Here is a 22,001-nt window from a genome sequence, read left to right as displayed (position 1 = left end):
TCAGCATCGGTCCTTCCAATGAACAGTCAGAGTTGATTTCCCTCAGCATTGACTGGTTTGATTTCCTTTGTAGTCCAAGGGACTCTCAAGTCTTCTCCAGCACAATTCGAAAGCATTGGTTCTTCGGCACTCAGCCTTCTTTATGGTCCAGCTCGCACATCTGTACGTGACTACTGGAAAAACCATAGCTTTGACTTATATGGGCCTTTGTTGGAAAGGTGGTGTCTCCGCTTTTTAATACACTGTCTGGGTTGTCATAGCTTTCCTTCCAAGAAGCAAGCGTTTTTTAATTTCATGGCTGTAGTCACTGTCCGTAGTGGTTTTGTTATAGAGGGAGCGTAAGTCCAAGGGATGCAAAGCCCTGCTGCCCGCCCTGCCATGACTCCCACCCAGCCTGGCTCAGTCTGGAGGTGGGTGGACTTGGCCACACAGCAGCGAGGCCGCCCGTGGGCAGTGCCCCACCTCCCACACCAGGTGCCATGGACCACAGGCCCCACTGCTGAGGCTTCCCCTTGGGCATCTTTCCCACACTGCCAGGTGCCACTTGAGACCCACGTGGGGCTCACGGGAAGAAAAAGTCCGCCAGGAACCACAGTGAAGGGCGTCAGACTGCAGGGCTACAGGCCGGCTCATCTTGGACGTTCCCCCACAGGTGGGTGCAGTGGGCCTGGGGCAGCCACAGCTCAGGGCCCCCATGGAGGATACTTCACAGGAACAAGAGCCCAGGTGGGCCATCAGTGCCCAGGAGACACCTAGCTGTCACGGTCCCCGCTCTCCTGACCTGGAACAGCAGCATGGAATTGTGTCTGAGGAGGGCTGGCTGTCCAGGGGGATCCAAGGGACAGGATCTCTTCAACCAAAGCACACGGGGTGGCGGCTCGGGCAGTGCACAGGGGTCTGAAAAAGGGCTCTGGTCCCTGCATGCACCTCTTATTAAGGGGTCCCCTTGAACACCTGCCAGGAAAGAAGGCACCCCGAGGCGTACGAGGCCCACTCGCACCTCGCACGTCCTCACTGCGTGCACCAGGCCAGCCCCCAGATGGCGTGGCTGGTCAGTTTCCCATTTAAAAACACAGAGAGTGTTTACATCCTTAAAAGAGCAGCCAGGCACGTGAAGAGCAAATCAACTCTGGTGCTCAGCTCCCACCTCAGAGACAGGAACACACAGTCCCTCAACCCCAAGAAAAACATGAGATCTGGCCAAGGAAGCATGCAGGTGGCCGCGACGAGCGCCCCAGGGGAGGCAGTGAGCGTGCTCTCGGTGGGAACAAGAGCATTGCAGGACGTGTGCCCCTCCTCCCCGGCTGAAACCAGACCGAGACACAGAGTTGGAAAAGGAGAATTTATTTATTAAAGAGAAGTCATCTGTGAATTCTTCTACTCAAGTTAGTACCTTTGACGATAACACTTTGGATTGAAACATGCCTTGTTTCAAATAACAAGTGGACTCTACAAGCAGCGCCTACGGTTAATTCAAGTAGCGGTTCAAGAGCCCAGGGGACGCTGGAGGGAGGCGACCCCTTCCCAGGGTGACGGCCTTGTCTGTAAACACTGTCAGAGGCTGGAGGCCGACCGAGCACTCTGCCACCTGAGGTTTTTCACAGGAAGATCCCAGCGGGAGTGCGGCCCTGGCGCCCAACACCCAGGGCAGGGTCCCCTCCAGCCCACCTGCTCCCCGCCCCCAGCCCAGGGGCACCCTGGGGTCTGCACGCTCTCCCCACCCCTTGGGCTGGGAAGAAGAGGCTCTCTGGGCCTGGCAGCTGCAGTGCACGGCCTATGTGCGGTTCAGGGTCTGGAAGATTCTGGAGATCTGCAGCATGACCGGGCCCGTCTCCGGGTCGTTCATCCACTGGGTGCTGTTCAGCGGGTTCTCGAGCATGTCTTCAAATGCTGTGGGGACACGCAGAGCTGCTGGGGGACTGCGCCCTGCACGCCCAACACGCAGCGGTGGGAGCTCTCCTCCCGGCAGCTTCCAGGTGAGCGGGACCGGGAACCCTCCTCAGCCCCCCACCCCACACGTCTCATCTGCTGATACAGAAGCAGGTGTGGTCACTGTGGGTAGGGCGGGGCGACACGCCCGCATTCCCTGGCACAGGGATTCTGGAAAGCAACAGCTACTAGGAATCTTAAAACAGTGACAGCCCGTGACTCAGTGACTCCACTTTCAGGCCCACCCTGACAGAAAAGACTTATGTAAGGATGATGTTGCCAGCTTAATAGTATCTAACTAGAAAAGTCAAACTGCTCAATCTTCAGGAAATGACTTTAAAAAAATTAAAAAAAACAGCACATTAAAAATGAGCAGTTCTCTGAGATGAAAACGTTGAATTTTTAAACACTTTTATAAAGTGACCCCTCACCAAACAAAGGTGCCTCTTAGCAAAAAAGCTCTCCAGCCCAGACACACGATGGCCAACTTGGTGGAGAGCAACCAACCGCAGGGCGGACGGTCACCCTCGGATCTGGGAAGGACGGCTTTACGCCAGAGCTCGTCATGTCAGCCAACGTCAAACCATGTCCTCGTGAAAGCGGCCCCCAGTCTGCAGGCTCTCAGCTGCTCAGGGTCATGAGGGCCCTAGCCCCGGGCTCAGTGGGAAAGTCTGACCTCATTATGTTTACAACCTGATGACCCTCCCAGCCCTGAAAAGAGTCACCAAGCCCCCCAACTGAAATTTCAGAAAGAGAACCCGGAAAGATGACTCGGCATCCGGGAGAACAAAACATAAAGTGGGTTTTGTGAGGTGAGAAGCCCAGGCCCCCGTTCCCCCCAGCAAGCGGCACAATCAACTCCGGGAGGAGGACAGAGCTGCACAAAAGGATGGGAAAAGCACTAAATATGAAAACCAGAGGTGAAGGTTTGCCCGAGGAAGGACCTTCTGCCGCGCGTCTGGGCGTCATTAGAGATGAGAAGCGTGCACGTGACCGAGGGGGTCCCTGACACGCCACAAGCTGCTGATAGCACTCTAAGGGCAACTCGGCAGCTGAGGCAGAGCGGCAGGCGCGCACAGGCGACAAGGAACGCGCAAAGGCCGGGAGGAAAGCGCTCAAAGGCACAGACGGAGCTGCTGGGTCCCTGTCTGGGGCGGAGGATGGGAGTGGGTTTCTCACCCAGAAAGCCCCATCAGGTGCCAAGACGTCCCCAAGCGCCTAACGTCCACATTCTGCGCCTTGCTCATTTGCCTTGCAGCTGCCTGTCCTCAGGCAGTCGGAGCTGCACCCAAAGAAGCGGGTCTGAACACAGGTTATTCCATGTGGAAGTTCAAAAGCAACAAAATGGAACACCGCTTGTTTTTTATGAGGAAAAATGCTTTACTGAACTATAAAAGCAAAGGGGATTGAAATTTACTTTTAGAATTTTTGTCTTCTTTCTTAATTCAGGACGTTTCCACTGTTTTATGGACTATTAGAGCTAAAAGTTCCTGGAGAAGGAAATGGCAACCCGCTCCAGTATTCCTGCCTGTGAACTCCCACGGACAGAGGAGCCCGGTGGGCTGCACAGTCCACGGGGTCTCGAGAGTCACACGTGACTCAGAGACTAAAGAACAACAGCAAAGAGCCAGACACACTCAGAGATGACGTCTGAGACGCTTCACTTTAGAAGGCCGAGTGCCAAAGGCTGCGAGGCCGCTGAAAGGCAGGCGGTTTCACGACCACAAGCAGGGGTGGGTTCAGCTCAGTTGCTGCTTCCTTGTTGTTTAGTTTCTAAGTCATATTATTAACATGAATTAACAGATTTAATGTATTTGTTAAATGATACGACACATCCATAGAATGAAATACCTGAACTGCTACAGTCTCATTTTTAAAAGAGAAAATGTATCAAACGTGATGAGAAATGAAGCACCAGAAAGCTGCCATGCGGTGCGGCTGCTCCAGACCTCGCCAGACCTCACCATACACCGGAAGGAAACCCACCAGCTTGGGGGCGCTGGTGACTTCTGCTTCCTCAAGCTTCCCTGTGTGTCCAAATGTCCTATAGTGCATATTTTCCTTCATCTAAAGAGACAAAGGAGAAGGCAATGGCACCGCACTCCAGTACTCTTGCCTGGAAAATCCCATGGATGGAGAAGTCTGGTGGGCTGCAGTCCATGGGGTCACTAAGAGTCGGACACGACTGAGCAACTTCACTTTCACTTTTCACTTTCCTGCATTGGAGAAGGAAATGGCAACCCACTCCAGTGTTCTTGCCTGCAGAACCCAGGGACGGGGGAGCCTGGTGGGCTCCCGTCTATGGGGTCGCACAGAGTCGGACACGACTGAGGCGACTTAGCAGCAGCAGCGGCAAAGAGATAAAGGCCATTAAAACCCTACCAGAAATGCCTGGAGGGAAGTGTGTGGCTGCAGGGGCGCACTCACCATGGGACGCTCTCTCCTGCAGGACCCTGGGCCTGGGGTCTGGCGGGGAGGACCCTGCGCCAGTGCGCGGCCCGTCCAGATCACCGACCCAGGGCCTATAGACCAGGCAGCGCTCACTCTGGGTGGTTTGTTTTAGAAATGCAAGAAACACTTGATACAGCAGATGTAAAACCACACGATAATCTCGATAGATAGCGAAAAGTCACCCAGGAAGCTGACCTCCCACTCACAATTGAAAAATCTTAGCATCTAACTAGAGAGAAAAGGGGAACTTACTTAATCTGACCAACTATGCCTTCAAAAATTAAAAAAAAAGCTTAGAGCAAATCAGCAAATCACACACTCGATGGTCGAGCACTGAAGAAATGCTTTAGGAAAGGCTTTGGACAGACCTGGCGGTACACGGGGCCCTCCTGAGGTCTCTGGGGAGGAGGGCCAGAAGACGCTTCCAGTGTGGAGGGGACTGACACAGAAAGTGGAAACCAGCTCACAAGACACACCACTGAAGCCCGGAGTGAGGCACAGAGAGAAAAACTCCCTGCTTCACGCCACTCACTCTTCCAGGCGAATCACAGACTTTTTAAAACAAGAAAATTTAAAACTACTAAAAAAGAAACACGTGAAGGTCTTCCCAAGCTTGGAATCAGAGGGTTTTCTTTAAAGATGCATGTCATAAATGAAATAGAGATGTTCTGCTGTGTTAAGATACAGGACAGAAGTTCATCAAAGGGATCAACAGAGAAGGCAGAAACGGACAGGGGATCCTGGAGATTTAAATATCTGAGAAAGGATCAGTGTGCAGCAGGCACGAGAAGGTTCTGAACTATCAGACGGCAATCCAGTAGCAGAAGCAGCCAGAGAAGAGGGGCAGTGGAGGTCCTAGGAGTGGCTGAAACTTTTGGAAGAGGCTGTCCTTCAGAGACTGGGGAGATGGCCAAGCATGCAAAAGCCCTGTGCCTGCCTGGGCGGCTGCTCCTGGCACCTGGCAGCGGGGGCCCTAAGCTGCTGTGGGCGGGGCTCCCTTTCTGGCTCAACACACCCACGCCCAGGGCCCTGCCACTCGGCCCAAGGCACGGAACCCTGGGGGAACCCTCCCCTGAGAACCAGGCACAGGAGTGCCCAGAGCAGCTTCACCGGCCCAGAAGCCGCAGGCCATCGGGCAGCCGCGCAGCAGGCTCGGCTGTGGCAATGCCCTGCAATGCTGCACCACACAGCCTCCAGGAAGCCAGTCCCAGGGGTCAGCCCAGAACACAGAGGGGCGACTGAATGGTCTGAGGACACGGACACCCCCACTGACATTGCTGAGGAAGCCCCCATTCGGGGCAGGGAGGGGGTAACTGCAGCAGGGGCTGGGAGGTCACTGCAGTGGGGGCTGGGAGGTCACTGCAGCGGGGGTTGGGGGGCGGTCATTGCAGCAGGGGCTGGGGGGCACCCAGGGACTCAAGGGTGCCTGCATCGCACTATGATTTTTTAAAAGACCGCTTTTTTTTTCAAGATGAACAGCAGAAACATGGTTATTAATTTTACTATCACTCTTTAAAGTGACAGAAATTATACACACTTTTTTATATCATATCGTATCTCATAGGCAAAACAAGCACCGAGGCAACCCTTACAGAGACTAAGAGCCACCAGCCAACGAAGCCTCCTCTGGGCACGGCCCTGACCTGCTGGGCGCTGTCTACACTCTCCCAACCGGATCACCTGCTGGAGCTGGTTTTTCAGAGCTGGAATGGAGTCACCGCACAGGAGGCTGTCACACCCGGGCCCCAGCCACCAGAGCCCTGCAGGGGCGGCACGCCCATAGTATCGCCCAGGGACATCTGTGTGGCGGGCGGGCCCCGCCCCGCCGGGCAGCAGCAAGGCACGCACCTAGTAAGGTCTTCGGGTTGGTCAGGCCCAGCTGCACCACGGGGTTGTCCAGAATGGCCTGAAACAGGGGGCTCTCGGGGTCGATGCCCTTGTCCAGCTCCTCGGGAGAGGGCCTGCGGTCGCCCAGCAGCCATTCGCACTGCAAACACCAGAAGAGCAGGGTCAGCGCCTACGGCCCCCGCCGACCTCGACACTGCGGCGGGGGCTCCAGGGCTGCCCCAGTGGCCAGGGGCCCTGACAGAAGGGCCAGTCCAGCCCGGCTGTCCCGGCAGATGCGGGCGCTGCAGCTCAGGGCACTCTGGAGCTCTGCAGCCCGAGTGCACACCAGAGCCCTGTCGTGTGAAGTGGCCGGGGTGTGACCTCGTGGGCTCGTCCAGGAACAGCTGAAGCCCAGGCCCACCTTGCCTTCCTGGGCCACATGGGCCAGATTGAGTCTGCTCCCCAAGTGACCCAGCGTCACCCCCAGCCCCTCCCCAGGCTCTCGGTCAGCAGTGGGCACGTGTCCACAGGGTGGCATCGTCTCGGTGTCAGTGTAACACAATATACAAGCTTCACGTTCACCCGCAGGATGCGTACCTTTCTCTAAGAGGCAAAGCCCAGGATTTTCTCAGTACTTTAAAGTCTGTACACTGTCTGAACCATCTACCCTGTTGTTGCACCTCAAAAGCAAAGGAGCCGCCTGCGCGGGAAGATGCCCGCATCCCCGGGTGCCCAGGCCGCACGCGGTACTCACGGCGGCGTTCTGCTGGTTGTTGCTCACTCTGAGGGCGTCGATCACTTCCTTCTCGTCGAAGCCCATCTCCATCAGGGAAATGACAGCCTGCAGGAGAGGCCGCAGGCTCAGCCGTGGCACCTTGGCAGGGGATGTCTTAACGGTTCGATCCCTGGTCTGGAAGATCCCATATGCTCTGGGGCAATGAAGCCCGTGTGCCACCCGCAACTATAGAGCCTGAGGCGTTCTGGAGCCCGGAAGCCACAACTGCTAAAGCCCACATGCCCAGAGCCGGCGCTCCACAACAGGATGCCACTGCAGTGAGAGTCCGAGCACCATGGCCAGAGTGGCCCCTGCTCTCCACAACTAGAGAAAGGCCGTGCAGAGCAACAAAGACCCAGAGTGACCAAAGATAAATACATCTTAAAAAAAAAAAAAACAAAAAAAAACACCAGGTTTTCTATTTCAAGACTGTTTCCCTATGGCTTCAGGGAGATACTTGCTGGCTCTCTGAACGACAGAGGGGCGGAACTGGAGCTCTCTCCTGGAGGCTCACTGTCCCACCCAGGTCCCGCCAGCTGTGTCCCCGAGACTCTCAAGAGTGGGACTGTCCCCACCACCTCGCATAGCCCCCTCAAGAGGGGCTGCCAAGTGGGAGGAGCAGGTCAGAGAAAGGGCACATCGGCCGTGCCCATTTAAGTGGAGACAAAAACGTCAGCCATTTCTGAAACTCGGAGAGATTTTCTTCACACTTTATCTTTGGGAAAAAAAAAACCTTGAAATTAATTCTAAACGATTGTTAACAAGAGCTAAGCTGTCCTTTCTGCCAAGGACCCCCTTCCTCTGCTCCTCTGGGCCATTCCCCACCTCCAGCCTGTCAGCACACGCTGCGGGCACAGCCCCCCCGCAGTGCTTGATATCCACGTCACATAAGATCGCCTGGAGTCCAATCTGAAACCCAAGAGTAGGAGGGCCTTTTCCATGAAGTGTCAACATAAACCGCCCCCTCTCCTCACTTCTGTCTCGGCCCCAGGACTGCTGGGGGGGATTCCAGATGCTCCCACACGCTTCTCCCCAGCCCTCCAGGGAGGACCCCCCGTGTGGCTGCGCTGAGAGGCCCTCGCGCCCGCAGGCTCTGCACAGTCACTGCCCTGTCCGCGGCGGGGCAGGGGAGCGGAGGCAGCTGAAGGTCTGCCTCACGTCCAAGCCTTGCTCTCCAACCTGCTCTCCCCGGGATCTGAGCCTTACTGGACCCTCCCCGACTGCTTCAGGATCACAGACCCTGGCCCTTCAAGCCTCGACACCCTTTTGGGGAAAGGAGTGACTTAAGATGGTTAAGAACGACAACCCAGAGCAGGAAAGGCCTTTAAGGTGGTGACCAAGACCGTGAACAACCATCAGCGGGCCTCACGGGGCCCTGCAGGACCCCCAACCCGGGAAAGGCGTGCAGCCTGACAGCAGAGCATGGGACCCGCCCGGGGACAGGCTGCCTTTCCCGAACAGGGTCCAGGGCCAACCGACTGGACTCCCAAGAGACTAAGACGAAGAGACACACTTCCCCCGGGACCGAGAAATGCTGGACTAAAGTAACCCATGTGCTTCTGCACGCGGAGCTCAACTCAAGGGAAAATCCCAAAGGAACAGAGACAAAGCCACAACACCCTGGCCTCCCAGAGGGTGTCCCCTGGGCAGGGGGCGGGGCCCAGCGTCATGCACAGGACGCAGACCTGGGGTCCATGCTGGGCGAAGCTGGAGCTGGACTCCAGGGCCCTGAGCAGGCTCTGCGTCCCACAGAGAGGGCCCTGGCCCCGTGGGGGACACTCCGCATGGCCCACGAGCCCTGCCTGAGGTCACACTCAACCCCGCAGACACAGGCTCTGAATCAGCTGCAGAGGGCACCCCACAGCCCGGCCACACGGGTTCCCACGGAAACAAGCCCACAGGTGAGCCCAGGTCGAGGCACCAGGCCCCGAGAAATTAGGGCCACAAGCAAAATCAGGAGGACATGAAGAATTGGAGCCCTAACGCCTGGAGCTGACAAGAGCTGTGATCTGAAAGTAAATAGGATACGCTCACAGTGCCAACGGCATCCAAAGAGATTAAATTAAAATTAACCCTAATGAAAAGAGAGAACAATGAAAAAGAACAGGTAGACAGAAAAGCATCAGATACAACGTGACGGTGAAGAGGCGGCTACAAGGACGGACACTCAGGTCAGCGGGCCGAGTCCAGCCAGAGGCCGTGGGGCTCGGGCCCTTGAGTCCCCCAGATGCTCCACTGACCCTCCTGACCAGCCTCTTGCTCACAAGGCGGGCCATGCGGCCAGTGGGTGACCCTCCCATCTCTGGACAGGGCCCCCGCCTGACCCCACGGCTCGAGGACACTTATGAACTTCAAACTGGAGACTCCAGACTCAAGTCTGTCCAGAGCCCTCCCAGCCTCGCTCCCTGCAGGGCCGGTGGCCTGGCCTGGGGGCTGTGGCTTCCCCCGCAGGACTCGCCTTGGGAGGACCAGCCCCTCCACCTGCCAGGCGCCCCCACTACCTGAAAACACACACCCGGGCATCCGCACGAAACTCCCTTTTCCTCCGGATCTTCTTGAAGATCTCCGTCAGCTCATCTCTGGCCTCCTCCTCCTCACTGGTCCCGGCAGCAGGGGCGGCCTCGGCGCCCGCCTCTCCCTGCGAGGATGGGCCTGGGAGTGGAGTGTCGATGGTGGGGTCATCTGCGTGCTCGATGAGCCACTCCATGGCCTGGGGCACCGACATGCTGCAAGGTAAGAAAGCCTCTGAGCACCAACGTGCTGCAAGGTAAGACGGCCCCTGAGCACCGATGTGCCGCAAGGTAAGACGGCCCCTGAGCACTGACGTGCCCCAAGGGAAGATGGCTCGTGAGCACTGATGCGCTCCAAGGTAAGACGGCCTCTGAGCAGCACCTCAGGCCAGGGAACCGGGCCTTTGCGTCCCGAGAAAAGCCTCTCTGACTTCGTGGCTTCTCTAGTGCGAGCTGCCGAGTCCTGTACAAGGATCTAACAGAGCGTGGCTGAAGCCCCGGCCCCGCCCTAACCTGCCACGAGGCGCAGCCAGAACAAATACCCAAGTGCAGAAAGCCACGGGAGCCAAACCCACGAGGTGCCCACGAGAGACTGGTTCAAAAGCGAAAAGAACACAGCCCGCTGACCACCCCTCGGTTACAGACAATTTATTTCAGAACCGAACATACAGAAAGGCACGTAACCGACAAGTAACTAACAACAGGAAACTACAGGAGACTCCCAGGACGCCACCGCCCATGTGCCATGGTCCTCCTCGGCCCCGCCGGGAGCAGGCTGTGATCCAAGTTCCCGGAAAACGAGAGCCTGGTGAGGTGCACGACCACCATCACATGCCACGCTCCCAATAAGCGGGTCCACCGCACACCGCCCTGTAAGACCTGGAGGCGGCCAGTGCTGTGACTCCGGAACACGCGTCCAGGTCCTCTACCGACACTCACGCACACTGGAGGCGACTCAGTCACGGGGCCCGGGGCAGAAGGGTGTCACCCGCGGCGGGGGGCCCAGACGTACTGGTTCAGCCGCAGGGCCTTAGCCGCCCTGGTCTCCGGGAAGCCCATCTCCGTGAGCTGCCGCAGGGCTGCCTCGTCCATGCGCTCGTCCTCATCCTCGTCCAGCATGGCTGCGGGCCAGACACGGCACCGTGAGAGCTCGGGGCGTGCCCGGCCACACAAGGGGTGCTTCCTCAAGCTCCCCACAGGCCCAGCGCCCCGCCTGAGCACCAGACGCTTGTGGCTGACCTCTTACACCTCAGAAAACCCGAGACAGACCCGTCTGCCCTCGCCATGCAGACACGGTGACAGTGTGAGGCATCCACAAGGCCCATCTATTGCCCCTTCCGTGGGGAGTGTGAGCAGTGACGGCCGAGGGTGGGCTCCGCCCGGGCCCGCGCCTACCGTTTGCCTTCCTAAATAATTCCACGGCATCCGGGTTCAGCGCCAGCAACTTCTGAGCCACCTCGATGAGAGACACCAGGATTTTCCGGAGCTCCGTCTGGAACTGCAGTGAAAGCACAAGACGCTCAACAAAGCTGCCTGGATCTGAAACAACACCCCTGCCCGAAACTCCGAATCTGTGAGTCAATGGATCTGAAACAACACCCCTGCCCGAAACTCCGAATCTGTGTGGCAAGTCACGCCTGGATCTGAAACAATACCGCCTGCCCGAAACTCCGAATCTGTGCAGCAAATCACGCCCAGATAACCAGGGAGAAGAGCAACAGGGCTCTCAGCAGGGCGGGCGGGAGAGGATCTGTCGCTCAGCTCCAGCCCAGAGGAGGCGTCTGGCCTGCTGGCCGCTAAGCGAGCTGAGAGCTTAGGCCTCACTGAACAAAACAGGCAGACTCCATGGGTTCCACTGCTGTGGGCCTCTAGCATTCAGTGCAACCAGTTCATCTTCTCAACGCAGTGGGGGCTGCTGGGAATGTCATCAGAAACCCACCAACTGCCCGTCTCCCCGACAGTGAGGCTTGGCCATTGTGAAACACACACTGGCCAGCGAGAGACACATGTGCCCGGCCTCAGACGCCCTGGCCAAAACAGAACTCTCTGGAGGAGACCCTCAGAGGCGTGTTCCTGAACTGACCAGCTCGTGCAGAGCCCGCAGACTGACCTGCAGTGTTGGGGGCACCACCCCCAACTCTTGCCCAGCGGGCGCCAAGTCCTGGCCCGGCCCTGGCTCGGGAGCACTGGAAATGCTCCAACTCTGCTTTAACCTTCCAATCCAAAATAAGCAAGAGTCAGGTTTCTCTCTAAAAGGTTTTGCCAAACTCAGGACAAAACTCACATTTCCCCATAGTATCCTATTGGCCCAACGTCTCTTCAAACCTTTTAACTTGAATTAATTTGCCTACAAAAAAGTTCCAATATAGCACACAGAGTTCCTGCACCCCCTACATCCTGCTTCCCAAGCGCTCTCAGGAGGTCTCCTCAGCCCCCTGTGGCCACAAAGCCCCCGCGGGCACTCACGTCCCTCGCGCTGGTCTGCACCACGGCGCGGTCCATGTTGTGGGAGGGCAGGCTGGCAGTGGCTCGGAAGATAGCATCTCTGTCCGGGGCTTTCTGCTCTTGTTTTTTCTAACACAGGAGAGGAATCAGAAGATCAGACGTGAGTGTAAGAACGGTGAAAGGCAAGACTGGTCTTTGAACAAACAGCTCTAACCAGGGAGCACGCGAGTCCTGGGAACTGGAGCCACACGCCCCTGATGAGCAGGGAGGCTTTCGGACGGTTCTGTGCGTGGCCTCAGGGACAGAACACTGGACGGTCGCAGCCTGCTGGCCCTGGAACATGGCGGTACAGGGTGGGGAAGACAGACACTGCCTCCTGGGCTGCAGAATGACTGTCACACGGGAGCGATGGTTGGGCGGGCAGGCAGACCACAGAGGGACCATGAAGAATCCCTGGATGCAACCCGAGAAGCCCTGAGCCCAGGAGGAGAGGCACCATGCTGACCCCGGACGGCAGGCCCAGCCCCACACCACTTGGCTCCTGGGGTATTGGGCAGGAGAATGCGGGTGCGGGCCGGGGGCACGACCCGCCAGGCCCAGAGCGGCCAGTGAACTCCCAGGGCCTCTGACAGGGACATGAAGAAAGTCTGCAATTAGTGCAACAGAGAAAGCAGTGGGGAGAGGGGGTGAAGGAGAGACACGCAGGGAAGAGAAGGAAGGGCCTGGGAAGCAGAGAGCGAGGCTACACGGTGCTCAGAAAGGCAGGAGAGCAGAGGACGCTGGGCCAGGTCATCGCAGAACAAGCACCTGATTGGAAACCAAACATCTCTCAGATAGCAGGTCCCACATCCACAGGAGTGCCAGAGAGAGAAAAGAGAAAATGAGGCGGGAAAAGTACCAACAAGTACCCAGAGAACTTCCAGAATCTCCAGGGTCAACGTGCGAGCAGTCTGGGAGGGGCACAGACCAGGCACAGAGGAAGGAGAGCAGGGCTGACCGGCTCCACCGCCAGCCCCGGGGACGCCCTGGGGACACCCCGGGAATGCCTGGGGACCAGGGCGCAGGCCCATCGAGCGTGCGCGCTCCCTCAGCAGCCACTGACGGCTGCGCACAGGCCCTCCAGGCCTCCGCCCTCAGAGATGCTGGCGCGAGTCTGGCCCCACCCAACCCAGGAGACCAAGACATTTGACTCTAGCAGGCACAAGGGCACATGGCCCCAAGACCCCACTCCTGCACTCACGGCTGCCTGACTGGGGCCCGTGAGCGGGCGGGCTGCAGCTGGGGGCTAGGTCACGGCACAGGGCGCAGTGACTGGAGGACAAGGCCCTCGCGGGAGGTTGGGGGAGGCCTGACCTAATCGGGCGAGTCCATAAACAGGACGGGCGGGGCTCACCGTGGTCATCGAGATTAAAGCAAGAGGGACCCGACGCATGAGCTACCCCACTGGCTGCTCTGAAGACGTGGGGAACTGCAGGCCAGGAAGGAGGTGGCCTCCGGGAGTGGAGGGTGGTCCTGGCTCATGGCCAGCAAGAAAATGGGACCCCAGCTCTTCAAAGTGCCGCAACAGGATTCTGCCAAACACCCAAAAAAACCGGAAGCAGAGGCTCCCAACAGGAAGGCAGACCTGATTCCAGCTCCCGAGCACAGGGCCAGCTGGGCCTGCCCGGCACGGACCCAGCAACCTGTGTGCTAACGGGGCTGCTCCGAGCCGGCAGGCCTGTGGGCAGGGAGCACGCAGACATGGGAGCCACGGCAGGAGCCAGGTGGGCAGCCCTGTGCGGCACGCCTGACGCAGATGGACGGGCCGGAGGAGCTGAGGGGTGGCTCCTGGAGCGGGCGCCAGCAGACCGCCTCACACTTGTGACCCCGGTTTCAGACAGGTGTATCAGTTTGGGAGCAGAATCTGAAAAAATGAGTGGTAAGCCTACACACAGAACAAACTAAACCAGGAAGCAATTACTGGCTCCTGGAAAAAAACTGCACTCAAAAAAAGGAGAGCTCACCTTTAGCAAACTGCTCAGGGCAGAGACCGACACTGATACAAGAATAACCACAGGGATTCTGAATCTTTGACCAAGATTCAGAGGAGCAGGGGGGTGACGAGGGAGGAGCTGCCCAGATCACCAAGGAGCAACCGAGAGTCTAAAGTTGAGAATCCAAAAAATATCAACCCGGGATGTTGTTCAGAACCCAGGAGAAGAATCACTGGAGACAGGGTCAGACGGATGCGGAGCACTCGCCTCCCGAGCGCGTGACTCAGGAGGGAGAAGCACCTGCTGCTCATTACAACACACTGGAGTATCGTTTGACTCTAAATACACGTACTACTTTGACTTTAAAGACGAGTTATTCACAAAAACAGGCGTGATCGTTTTTACAATATTTCATCTCACAGATACACACAGAGGAAAGGTGAGGGTCACCGCCTGGCAAGTCACCCAGGGCCGTGGGGGTGAAGGGGGCCTGCCATTGACACAGTCACCGCGGTTCAGGGAGTTGCCAGCGACCAAAACAGTAACCTGAGAGCCGGATCCGCCCCGGGGTTCTCGGAAGCAGGCCTGACTCTGGGGCCCCATCCGTTTCCCGGAGACGGGCAAGCAGCGTGCCCGCGCCCAGGCAGGTGTGGCTGCAGATAAGCAGGGCCTCCTCCCGCGGCTGTCCCACAGGAGACCCCGAAAGAGCTCGGGCCGCCACAGGCCCAGGGCCCAGCCCAGGGAGGCTGGCCTGCCTGCTTTGGGGTGAACACTCTCCCGAGCATTTCGAAGCATTGAGCAGGACACTCTACCCCTCGAGCTAAGCAAAGGCTGGCGTTCGCCCTGAGCATGGCAGGCACCTGGCCTAAGCATTGGGAAGGGCCTGTTGACAGAACACGTCTCCCGCTGCACGGGGAGCCTCCTGCACCAGGCTCTCTGAGGAGCGAGCCTCTGGGGCAGCCACTACACACGGAGCGCGGGCATGGCTTTCCGGGGGCACCTGCGTCGGGGGGCGGGGGGTCTCAGCCGAGAGCCAACTCCAAGGCCGCAGCAGCCTGTCCTGCAAGAGCCAGACGGGATGGGTGGCCCTGGCCTCGCCGGGAACCGACTCCGCGCAGGCTGGCGCCCCGCTCTGCTCCCGCGCTGTGTGTGTTGTGGGTGGTCTTCAGCGACTTCCTGACCTTCTAATGTCAGGAAATGAGAAAAGGAGGGACGGGAGCTAGAGAGTAAACCCGACCCGGGGAATAGGCAGCACGCACCTCTCCGTGGCCCGAAAGCGGAGCTGGTCACCGGACCAGCCACAAGGCGAGGCATCGGCCAACAGTCTGCCTGGCCGTGACGAAAGCCCGTGACCACAGGACCTGCGGGACCCACAGCCAGCCAGCCTCAGAAGTCTCTTTCGAGTCTCCCCCGACAGAGATCGCCAGTTCCAAACTCTGAAGCTCACCTGTTCTTCTGCGGAGACTTCGGCCATCTTTGGGAGGGGGGCTGGAGCGCGCTTTCGGATCAACAGTATCACATCTGGGGAAAGCAGCACAGCGAGCCGGTTACCATCGCACACCCAGAAGCGGCACAGAGGGCACCAGGGGGACCCAAGGGCCGAGGAGCAGGGCTTCTCTCTGGGCCCTCCTCCACGAGGGTCCGCAGAGGCCCAGTCTTCCCTCAGCCCCCAGGTCTGCTGACTCTGCTCCCCTACAGGCTCCGGCCTGGCAAGACCCTGGCTGAGGGGACCAGACGGGACCGGCGTGCTTGTTTTAACGGCTCTGTTTTGAAAGTCTGGGAGGTCGGAGCGTCTGGTCTTAACCCTCAATGCTAAGGCACCTGGGGTGTGGTCAGCGCCCAGCTAACCGTGCCCGTGCCGACTAGACATCCAGCGAGGTAGACAAACAGTATTCTAGTCCTTCCAAAGCAGGCTACGTAAGGGAATCTCACAAATAAAATTGCTTTGAATGACACAGAAGCCCAACTTTCCTCCGCAAGCGCCTCCATGCAGGAGACTCAGAGTCAATCGACAGACGTGCGTGGTAAGAACGTCTTCCTGGACGTTTGCAACAACCCACGCTGTGCTTTCCTGTCCCCTAAGCACAGCCCGCAGCAGCTCTGGGGACCTTGGCTCTGCGTGGAAACAGCCTGTGGAGCAGAGTTCACGTCTGGCTTCTCCAGAAGGCTGCGGCTCTTTTATTCCAGGGCGCACACTTTGTTTCAACAAAGGAGAATGAAACCCTGTGGCTGCCGCGTCTCCCTGCTCTGCCCGCTTGGGACGGGGACCCCTCGCCCCCTTACCCTCGTCCTGGACGTGCTCCTCCAGGAGGGTCTTGGCGTCACTCAGCACCCTCTCAGACGCGGCGTGTATTAATTTGTGATGGGTCACATTTTTGGGGTCTTCTAAGCCCCCAGGCGCACACTAGGAAACAAACAAAATCATAGAACACGTGTCAGGACAGAAAATAAGTTGATCATGATACTGATAATACAGGACCTGACGCCCCAAGCCACGCCAGGAACTTCCTGGTTTTCTTACTCGCTAAGAGTCAAAGCCACACTGAAACCAGAGAAGCCCGGCAACGGCGGACACGCCACAGCCCCTAGTCCCCAAGGGCAGTGACCTGGCCACTGGGCCACCAAGTGCTGCTCAACAGGCTCAGGGCTCAGACTCAGAACGCTCTGCTACCCACCAGTGGCTACTCGATCCGCTCCTTAATCTGGAAAGATCTGGAGAGCGATTCACAGATGCTAATAGCAGGTCTGCTGTCTCCCGAGAACCTAAAGATCCGAGTGGGTCGGGTGTGGTCAGTGCCCAGCTGACTCTGGCCAGGCCAGCCACATGCTGTGGAGGTCAGCAGACGATATTCCAGCGTTTCCCAAGCTGGCTACTTCCTCGTGGAATCTTGCTCCCCACCTTCCACCAGGGCATTCGATGGAGCCCGGCGACACGGCTGAGAGGAGCTGGTCCCTGGGGAGCAGCCATAGGGGCCTGACCACGCAAACACCCAAAAAACCCCGAGGAGGCAGGATGGCCTCAGCTCAGTCCCCAGCCCACCAAGCGACGGCCACAGGGGCCCCACAGGGAGCTACAGATACAGCGGGCAGGGCCTGCCTGGCAGCTGGAAGGGGTCACCTGGCACATCACTGTGTTACTGATCGGCAGCTCCGAAACCCCAAAACACACAGTGGAGGGGGCAGAGGTGCTGAAGCCAAGGCTGCCCAACACAGGGGAGGCACCGCCCTGGGGTCCTCACCATCCTCAGCTCAGCGGGGCCGCCTTTCCACCCGCCTCTGCCATCAGATACCCTGGACATGTAACTGCTCACGGAGGGAGAAACTAAGCCTGCACTTCACCTCTCAACACTCGTGTCTGAAGACCAACCAGAGTTTTCAGCAACCCAACAGGAAAGAGGAGTCATGCGGGCTTCAGGGCTACAGATGCACGCAAGCCGGGGGGCGGGGGGGGGGGGTTGGTGGGGACAAAGGTGGAAACCAGCCAACAGTGAGACACACTCTGACCATGTATGACAGAGACACCCCTCCCCAGACTCTCACGATGGCTCTGCTCCCAGAAATACTGGGTGTGCTTCTTCTAATTCTAAAATCTGCAGGCTAGCTGGTGTGCCAAGTTCAGGATGCAGTCTATGAAACACAATTTTCCAAAACAATCCGCATACTGGCTCCTGAAAAAAAAACTGTCCTCTGCAGCCTGTCAACAGGCGCCAGGAGCAGAACACAAGCCTGAGTCATCCATACCAGGCCTGCTTACTCGCTCTTTCCTTTGTTCTCGGCAGAGGCGCTGGAGCGAGCTGGGCCCTGGCAGTGGGAAAGCCGGCCAGAGCCCACGGCTGGGGCAGGGGCCGGGCCCCAGTGAGCCCGCTTCCTTCCGGAGGACTGGAGACAGCTTTTTCTTCCTCCTGACATCAGTACGTGAAGACACGCCTGGGTGTGCTGCTACCAGCCCTGCTAGCAGCCTATGTGCCGGCAAGCTTATCACACAGAAAACACCCACCGTGTCGCGGGGGGCCACTTTCTTAAAATCGTGACCCTCCAATTTACTCTGCCCCGTGATCTAAGCTTGGGCTAGAGACCACCACAGTGGTCCCAATGTATATAAAACCAAGAAGGGAAAGGCCACAGTGGCGATCCATTTCTGTAAAAGTTATGATAATAAACCTTCACTAACAAAGTTGCTTTACTCATTTAAAAATGCATATGCATAACAAAAAGTGTACAAAAAACAGTAAGCTCCCAGGGGTCCTGTGGTGGGAGAAAACCCACAGTGTCCCCTCTGGGTAGAGAGGCAGGAGGAAGGGACAGAGAACCTTGGCTCAGGCATGCAGGGCGGGGAGCCAGGCAGGAGGAGCCCGAGCCGAGAGGTGACACCATGATCTAAGCTTAATGCACAGGCTTCCCGGGTGATAGTCAAGCACACACTCGAGAACCCCGTTTCCTAACTGGAAATGCCTCCTGACGGGCTCACAAGGCCGCGAACTCTGCCCCTAGGACGGCATGGGCACAGAGGTGTGAGGACTTCCTGACAGCTCAGCTCTGAGTCCCAAAATGTATGCCGGTATTTTTTGGTTGTGGAAGTCCCCTGCTGCTCGCCCGCCACTCGCCTCGGCCCGGAATAAAATCTACAGAGTGGAGTAAGATCTCTGTTCAAAGCAGGATAATGCCAGAAAACATCAAAGCAGGATAATGTCAGAAAACATTCCAAATGATACGCCTCAGTACCAACTGAAATAAAAATATCAGCAGCATGATGTGAATAGTTAGCCTAATGAAACTGGCTCCCTCATTAACCCCAGGTTAAGAGTTCTTGCTTCTTTTTCCCTCCAGAACATAACGTTTTGATGGTTATGCCAATCCTTCCCATTGGTGAGTTAAACTAAGTGTCACACCAATGTACCCGCTGCCCCCCAGCCTGACTCAGCAGGTGACCGGCCTCCACCGCCATGCAGCTCTCTCGACTGACAATCCGGGCTTTTCACAAACTGAAGGTCTGTGGCAACCGTGTGTCCAACAAGTTCACTGGTACCATTTTTCCAGTGGCATTATTTTTTAATTAAGGTATTCCAGCCCTTAAGGGGCTCCTGTGCTGACCGGGTGGACACAGCATCTCAGAGAGGTTTGCACTGGGCAAGCAGCGAGCCTCGCTCTAATAGTCTGGACGCTCAGGGGGCTCCCAGCCTTCCCGCTGAGTGCTGTCATGGTGGTTTTTAGATCGTGAAATCACCCGTCACTGCGTCAGAAATAGAAACGGCCAAAACATAGCTGCCCAAGTGTGTGAGCCCACATCCCCCTCCTCCCTGACGTGAGACCAAGACGCTATTCACATCCAGGGTTTTCCGGAAGGGGACTCTGGCAACCAGAATGCTCTCTGGCATGCTTGCGACAATTACAGAACAACTCCACAGAACCGTACTCCCAAAAGGACCCGACATCATTTTTCGGGAGTCACTAAAACAATAGCTGGAAGTCTGTGCTTGGAGACCACACCAGAAGGGACCAGGGCTAGACTCTTGGTGGGCCCAGAACAAACGTGTGAGTCGACGGCACACAGGCACACTTCTTACATGAGGCACGCAGTGAGAGGCTGTGGCCTCCTTTGTCCTAAATTCTGACATGGAGATTCTAGACCGTGCAAAGGATAGAGTTTCCTGAGGCAGCCTGAGTCACACGGACAGATGTCTTGGCCTGCCTTACAGAGTCGAGAAGCTTAAAGAGATAGGCAAAGACTAGCCCTCTGAGGAACCTACAAAGGGTGCTTCACCTCAACAAACTTTAAAAAATGGCCCTCTCCCCGACCTGCCCGCGTAATCCACGTAAAGGCCGAGGATAGCAAGGGGTGCATGGACCAGTTGGGCCAAGCCACACTATTTTAAGTGATTCCAACCACGGTGAGGGGGTGCGGGGGCGCACCAGTGGCCAGAGCCAGGCGCCGGCCCCCATGCCAGCCCCAGAAAACGGCTCCAAGCAGCCGGCTCTGCAAGGTCAGGGGAAGGCGCTTCTCCTGGCGGGTCTCTCTAAACTCCCAGCTCCGGGAACCTCGCCGCGACAGCAAGCGCGGATGGATGGATTCTGGAACCGCAGGAGGCCCCGTTCCGGCGGCGACTTGGCCTCTCCCAGCCCGCGTCCCCGACGCGCCCCGGCCTCCCGGGCTGTCTTGAGGGGAGTTAGACCAGAAGGTAGAGGATAAAGCGCCCGGTCCGGAGCCCCAGCGTCCAGCGGGAGTCGGGGGCGGCGGGAGTAGGAGGGAGGTCTGGAGCTGTGGCCGGCCTTACGTGCTTGAGGCAGCGGTCCTTGAGCTTCTCCACCGAGGTGTCCTCGGTCGCCTCCTCCAGCCACTCGGCGCCATCGGACGCGCAGACGTGCAGCCGCAGCACCTTGCCCGCAAAGATCTTCTCCTCCTGCACGAACATCTCGCCGCCGCCGCCTTCGCCCGGGCCTCGGGCCTGCGCCCGCCGCCCGGTCCCTGAAGGTCACCAGGGCGGGCGGGCCGGGGGCGGGGCCAGGCCGCCCGCGCGCTCCCTCGCTGGCCGCCGCCGCCCCGCCCCCGGCTCTCCCGTGGGCAGGCCGCCCGCCACTCGCCCCACCGCCAGCCCGCCCGAGCGGTCCGCCTCGCCCCGCCGCCGATCCACCGGGGGCACGCTGTCGCCGCCGCGCCGGAAGTGCGTCACAGGGCGTGACCCGGAGCACGCCGGGAGATGTGGTTCTCCTGCGGCTGCCTCGCCGTCGCCGTCGCCGCCGCGCCAGATGTGCGTCACTGGCCGCGACCCGAGCGCGCCGGGAGTTGTAGTTCTCGGGGGCCGCTTCCTTCGTCCCGTACCTGCCTGCGCTGTGCTGTCGGGGGCCGCCGGCCACGCGGGAGCCGTGCATTTACGAGTCTGTTTTGAGATGGGTCTCAGTGTAAAATGCACACTGAATCTTAAAGAGTTGGCAGGAAAAGAGCACGAAAAATACCTCAACAATCTTTATATATTGACAGTGAGTCGGTGAAAGTCACTCAGTCGTGTCCAACTCCTTGCGACCCCATGGACTATAGGGTCCATGGAATTCTCCAGGCCAGAATACTGGAGTGGGCAGCCTTTCCCTTCTCCAGGGGATCTTCCCAACCCAGGGATCTAACCCAGGTCTCCGGCATTGCAGGCGGATTCTTTACCAGCTGAGCCACCAGGGAAGCCCTTATATATTGACTACGTGTTGGAATAATAGAATGGATTATGTAAAATATGTTGGCACTGTTTATTTTTACTTTTTAAAGCTGCGGCTGCTAGATTTTAGGTTGTCTATGTGGCTGCTGTTGTTTCTTTAGGACCGCATTGCACTAAAGCAGAGTCTCTGCTTGTGGTTCCCAGACCAGCAGCACCTGGGAGCTTGTTAGAAGTGCAGTTTCTCCTGCCCTGCCCCTGTGCCCCCGGCAGGGACGCGGGTGGGGCCCAGCACTCAGGCTGCAGAGCCATAGAGGTGCCCTCAGACAGGCACATGAGCACCACAGGGAAGAAACATGACCGGTGGACTCAGCACACTCATTTCCGTGGGCGTGACAGATATCAGTATGCACTCTGCAGTTCGGGCTAGGCCTGGACCATGTGACTGCCCTGCGCTCTCCCATCTCGTTCATTCAAGGATCTTTGCTGAGCAGAGATGAAGCCAACGCCGTCCCTATTCTCAGAGGCTGGTGATCTAAATGGGGAGGTGGTTCCAGCATCTCTCCCGTTTTATACACATTGTTTTCCCCTGTGATCATTCTGCTTGTGTGTGAATTCCTTTTATTCAGTTTACCATTCACCAATAGCCTCCATGAGCCAGACCCTCCGCTGGGGTCCAGTCGCGATTAAGGCGTGAGACCAAACTATCGCCCTGGGAGTGGGCTTTCTCACGCAGGCCGTGCAAGTGCCATCTACTGTGCAGACACGGTCTCACGAGGCAGGAGACAGCGGGGGGGACAGCGGGGCTTGCGGGTAGCCCAGGGGAGCTTATGGGACACAGCGGCATCAGAGGGCTGAGGAGGCGAAGTGGAGGACACCGGGATGGGCTGCCCGGGAAGCATGCTGGAAGGGAAGGGATTGGTGGGGAGCGGCTGGGGCGGCACCTGGAGCC

General features: G+C 58.0%; 1 protein-coding gene across 3 annotated transcripts; it reads right to left on the bottom strand.

Moving 5' to 3' along the window:
* Positions 1-1,328: 1,328 nt before the first annotated feature.
* Positions 1,329-20,375, bottom strand: UBAC1 (UBA domain containing 1). 3 transcript variants are annotated; one of them, XR_015135720.1, is made up of 10 exons: positions 20,183-20,375; positions 16,194-16,314; positions 15,358-15,431; positions 11,959-12,066; positions 10,888-10,990; positions 10,505-10,613; positions 9,484-9,708; positions 6,962-7,048; positions 6,229-6,367; positions 1,329-1,890 (listed from the first exon to the last, which is right to left on the bottom strand). XR_015135720.1 is itself a non-coding variant. In XM_086323421.1 (10 exons), the coding sequence occupies exons 1-10, from the start codon at positions 20,318-20,320 to the stop codon at positions 1,775-1,777; spliced, it is 1,206 nt and encodes a 401-aa protein (XP_086179547.1). In that variant the 5' UTR covers positions 20,321-20,375; the 3' UTR covers positions 1,329-1,774. The 3 variants fall into 3 exon arrangements, 1 of the variants encoding a protein (XP_086179547.1); XM_086323421.1 differs by having other exon boundaries at positions 9,498-9,708; XR_015135721.1 differs by lacking the exon at positions 10,505-10,613.
* Between the last annotated feature and the right edge of the window lie 1,626 nt (positions 20,376-22,001).

This window comes from Bos grunniens, chromosome 11, assembly GCF_055505025.1.
Source record: "Bos grunniens cultivar Pamir isolate PY7600 chromosome 11, Bosgru_T2T1.0, whole genome shotgun sequence".
Lineage (NCBI taxonomy): Eukaryota > Metazoa > Chordata > Mammalia > Artiodactyla > Bovidae > Bos > Bos grunniens.
Note: the sequence above shows the minus strand (reverse complement) of the source record. Positions and strands in the feature narration are given on the sequence as shown.

Excerpts from the sequence above, each read along its gene's own strand:
- UBAC1 (XM_086323421.1), bottom strand. The coding sequence starts at position 20,320 with ATGTTCGTGCAGGAGGAGAAGATCTTTGCGGGCAAGGTGCTGCGGCTG. Across the intron at positions 10,991-11,958 it reads TGCAGACCAGCGCGAGGGAC|TTCCAGACGGAGCTCCGGAA; the intron begins GTGAGTGCCCGC and ends CTTTCACTGCAG. Across the intron at positions 7,049-9,497 it reads AGTTTCGTGCGGATGCCCGG|GCTGTCATTTCCCTGATGGA; the intron begins GTGTGTGTTTTC and ends CCTCTCCTGCAG.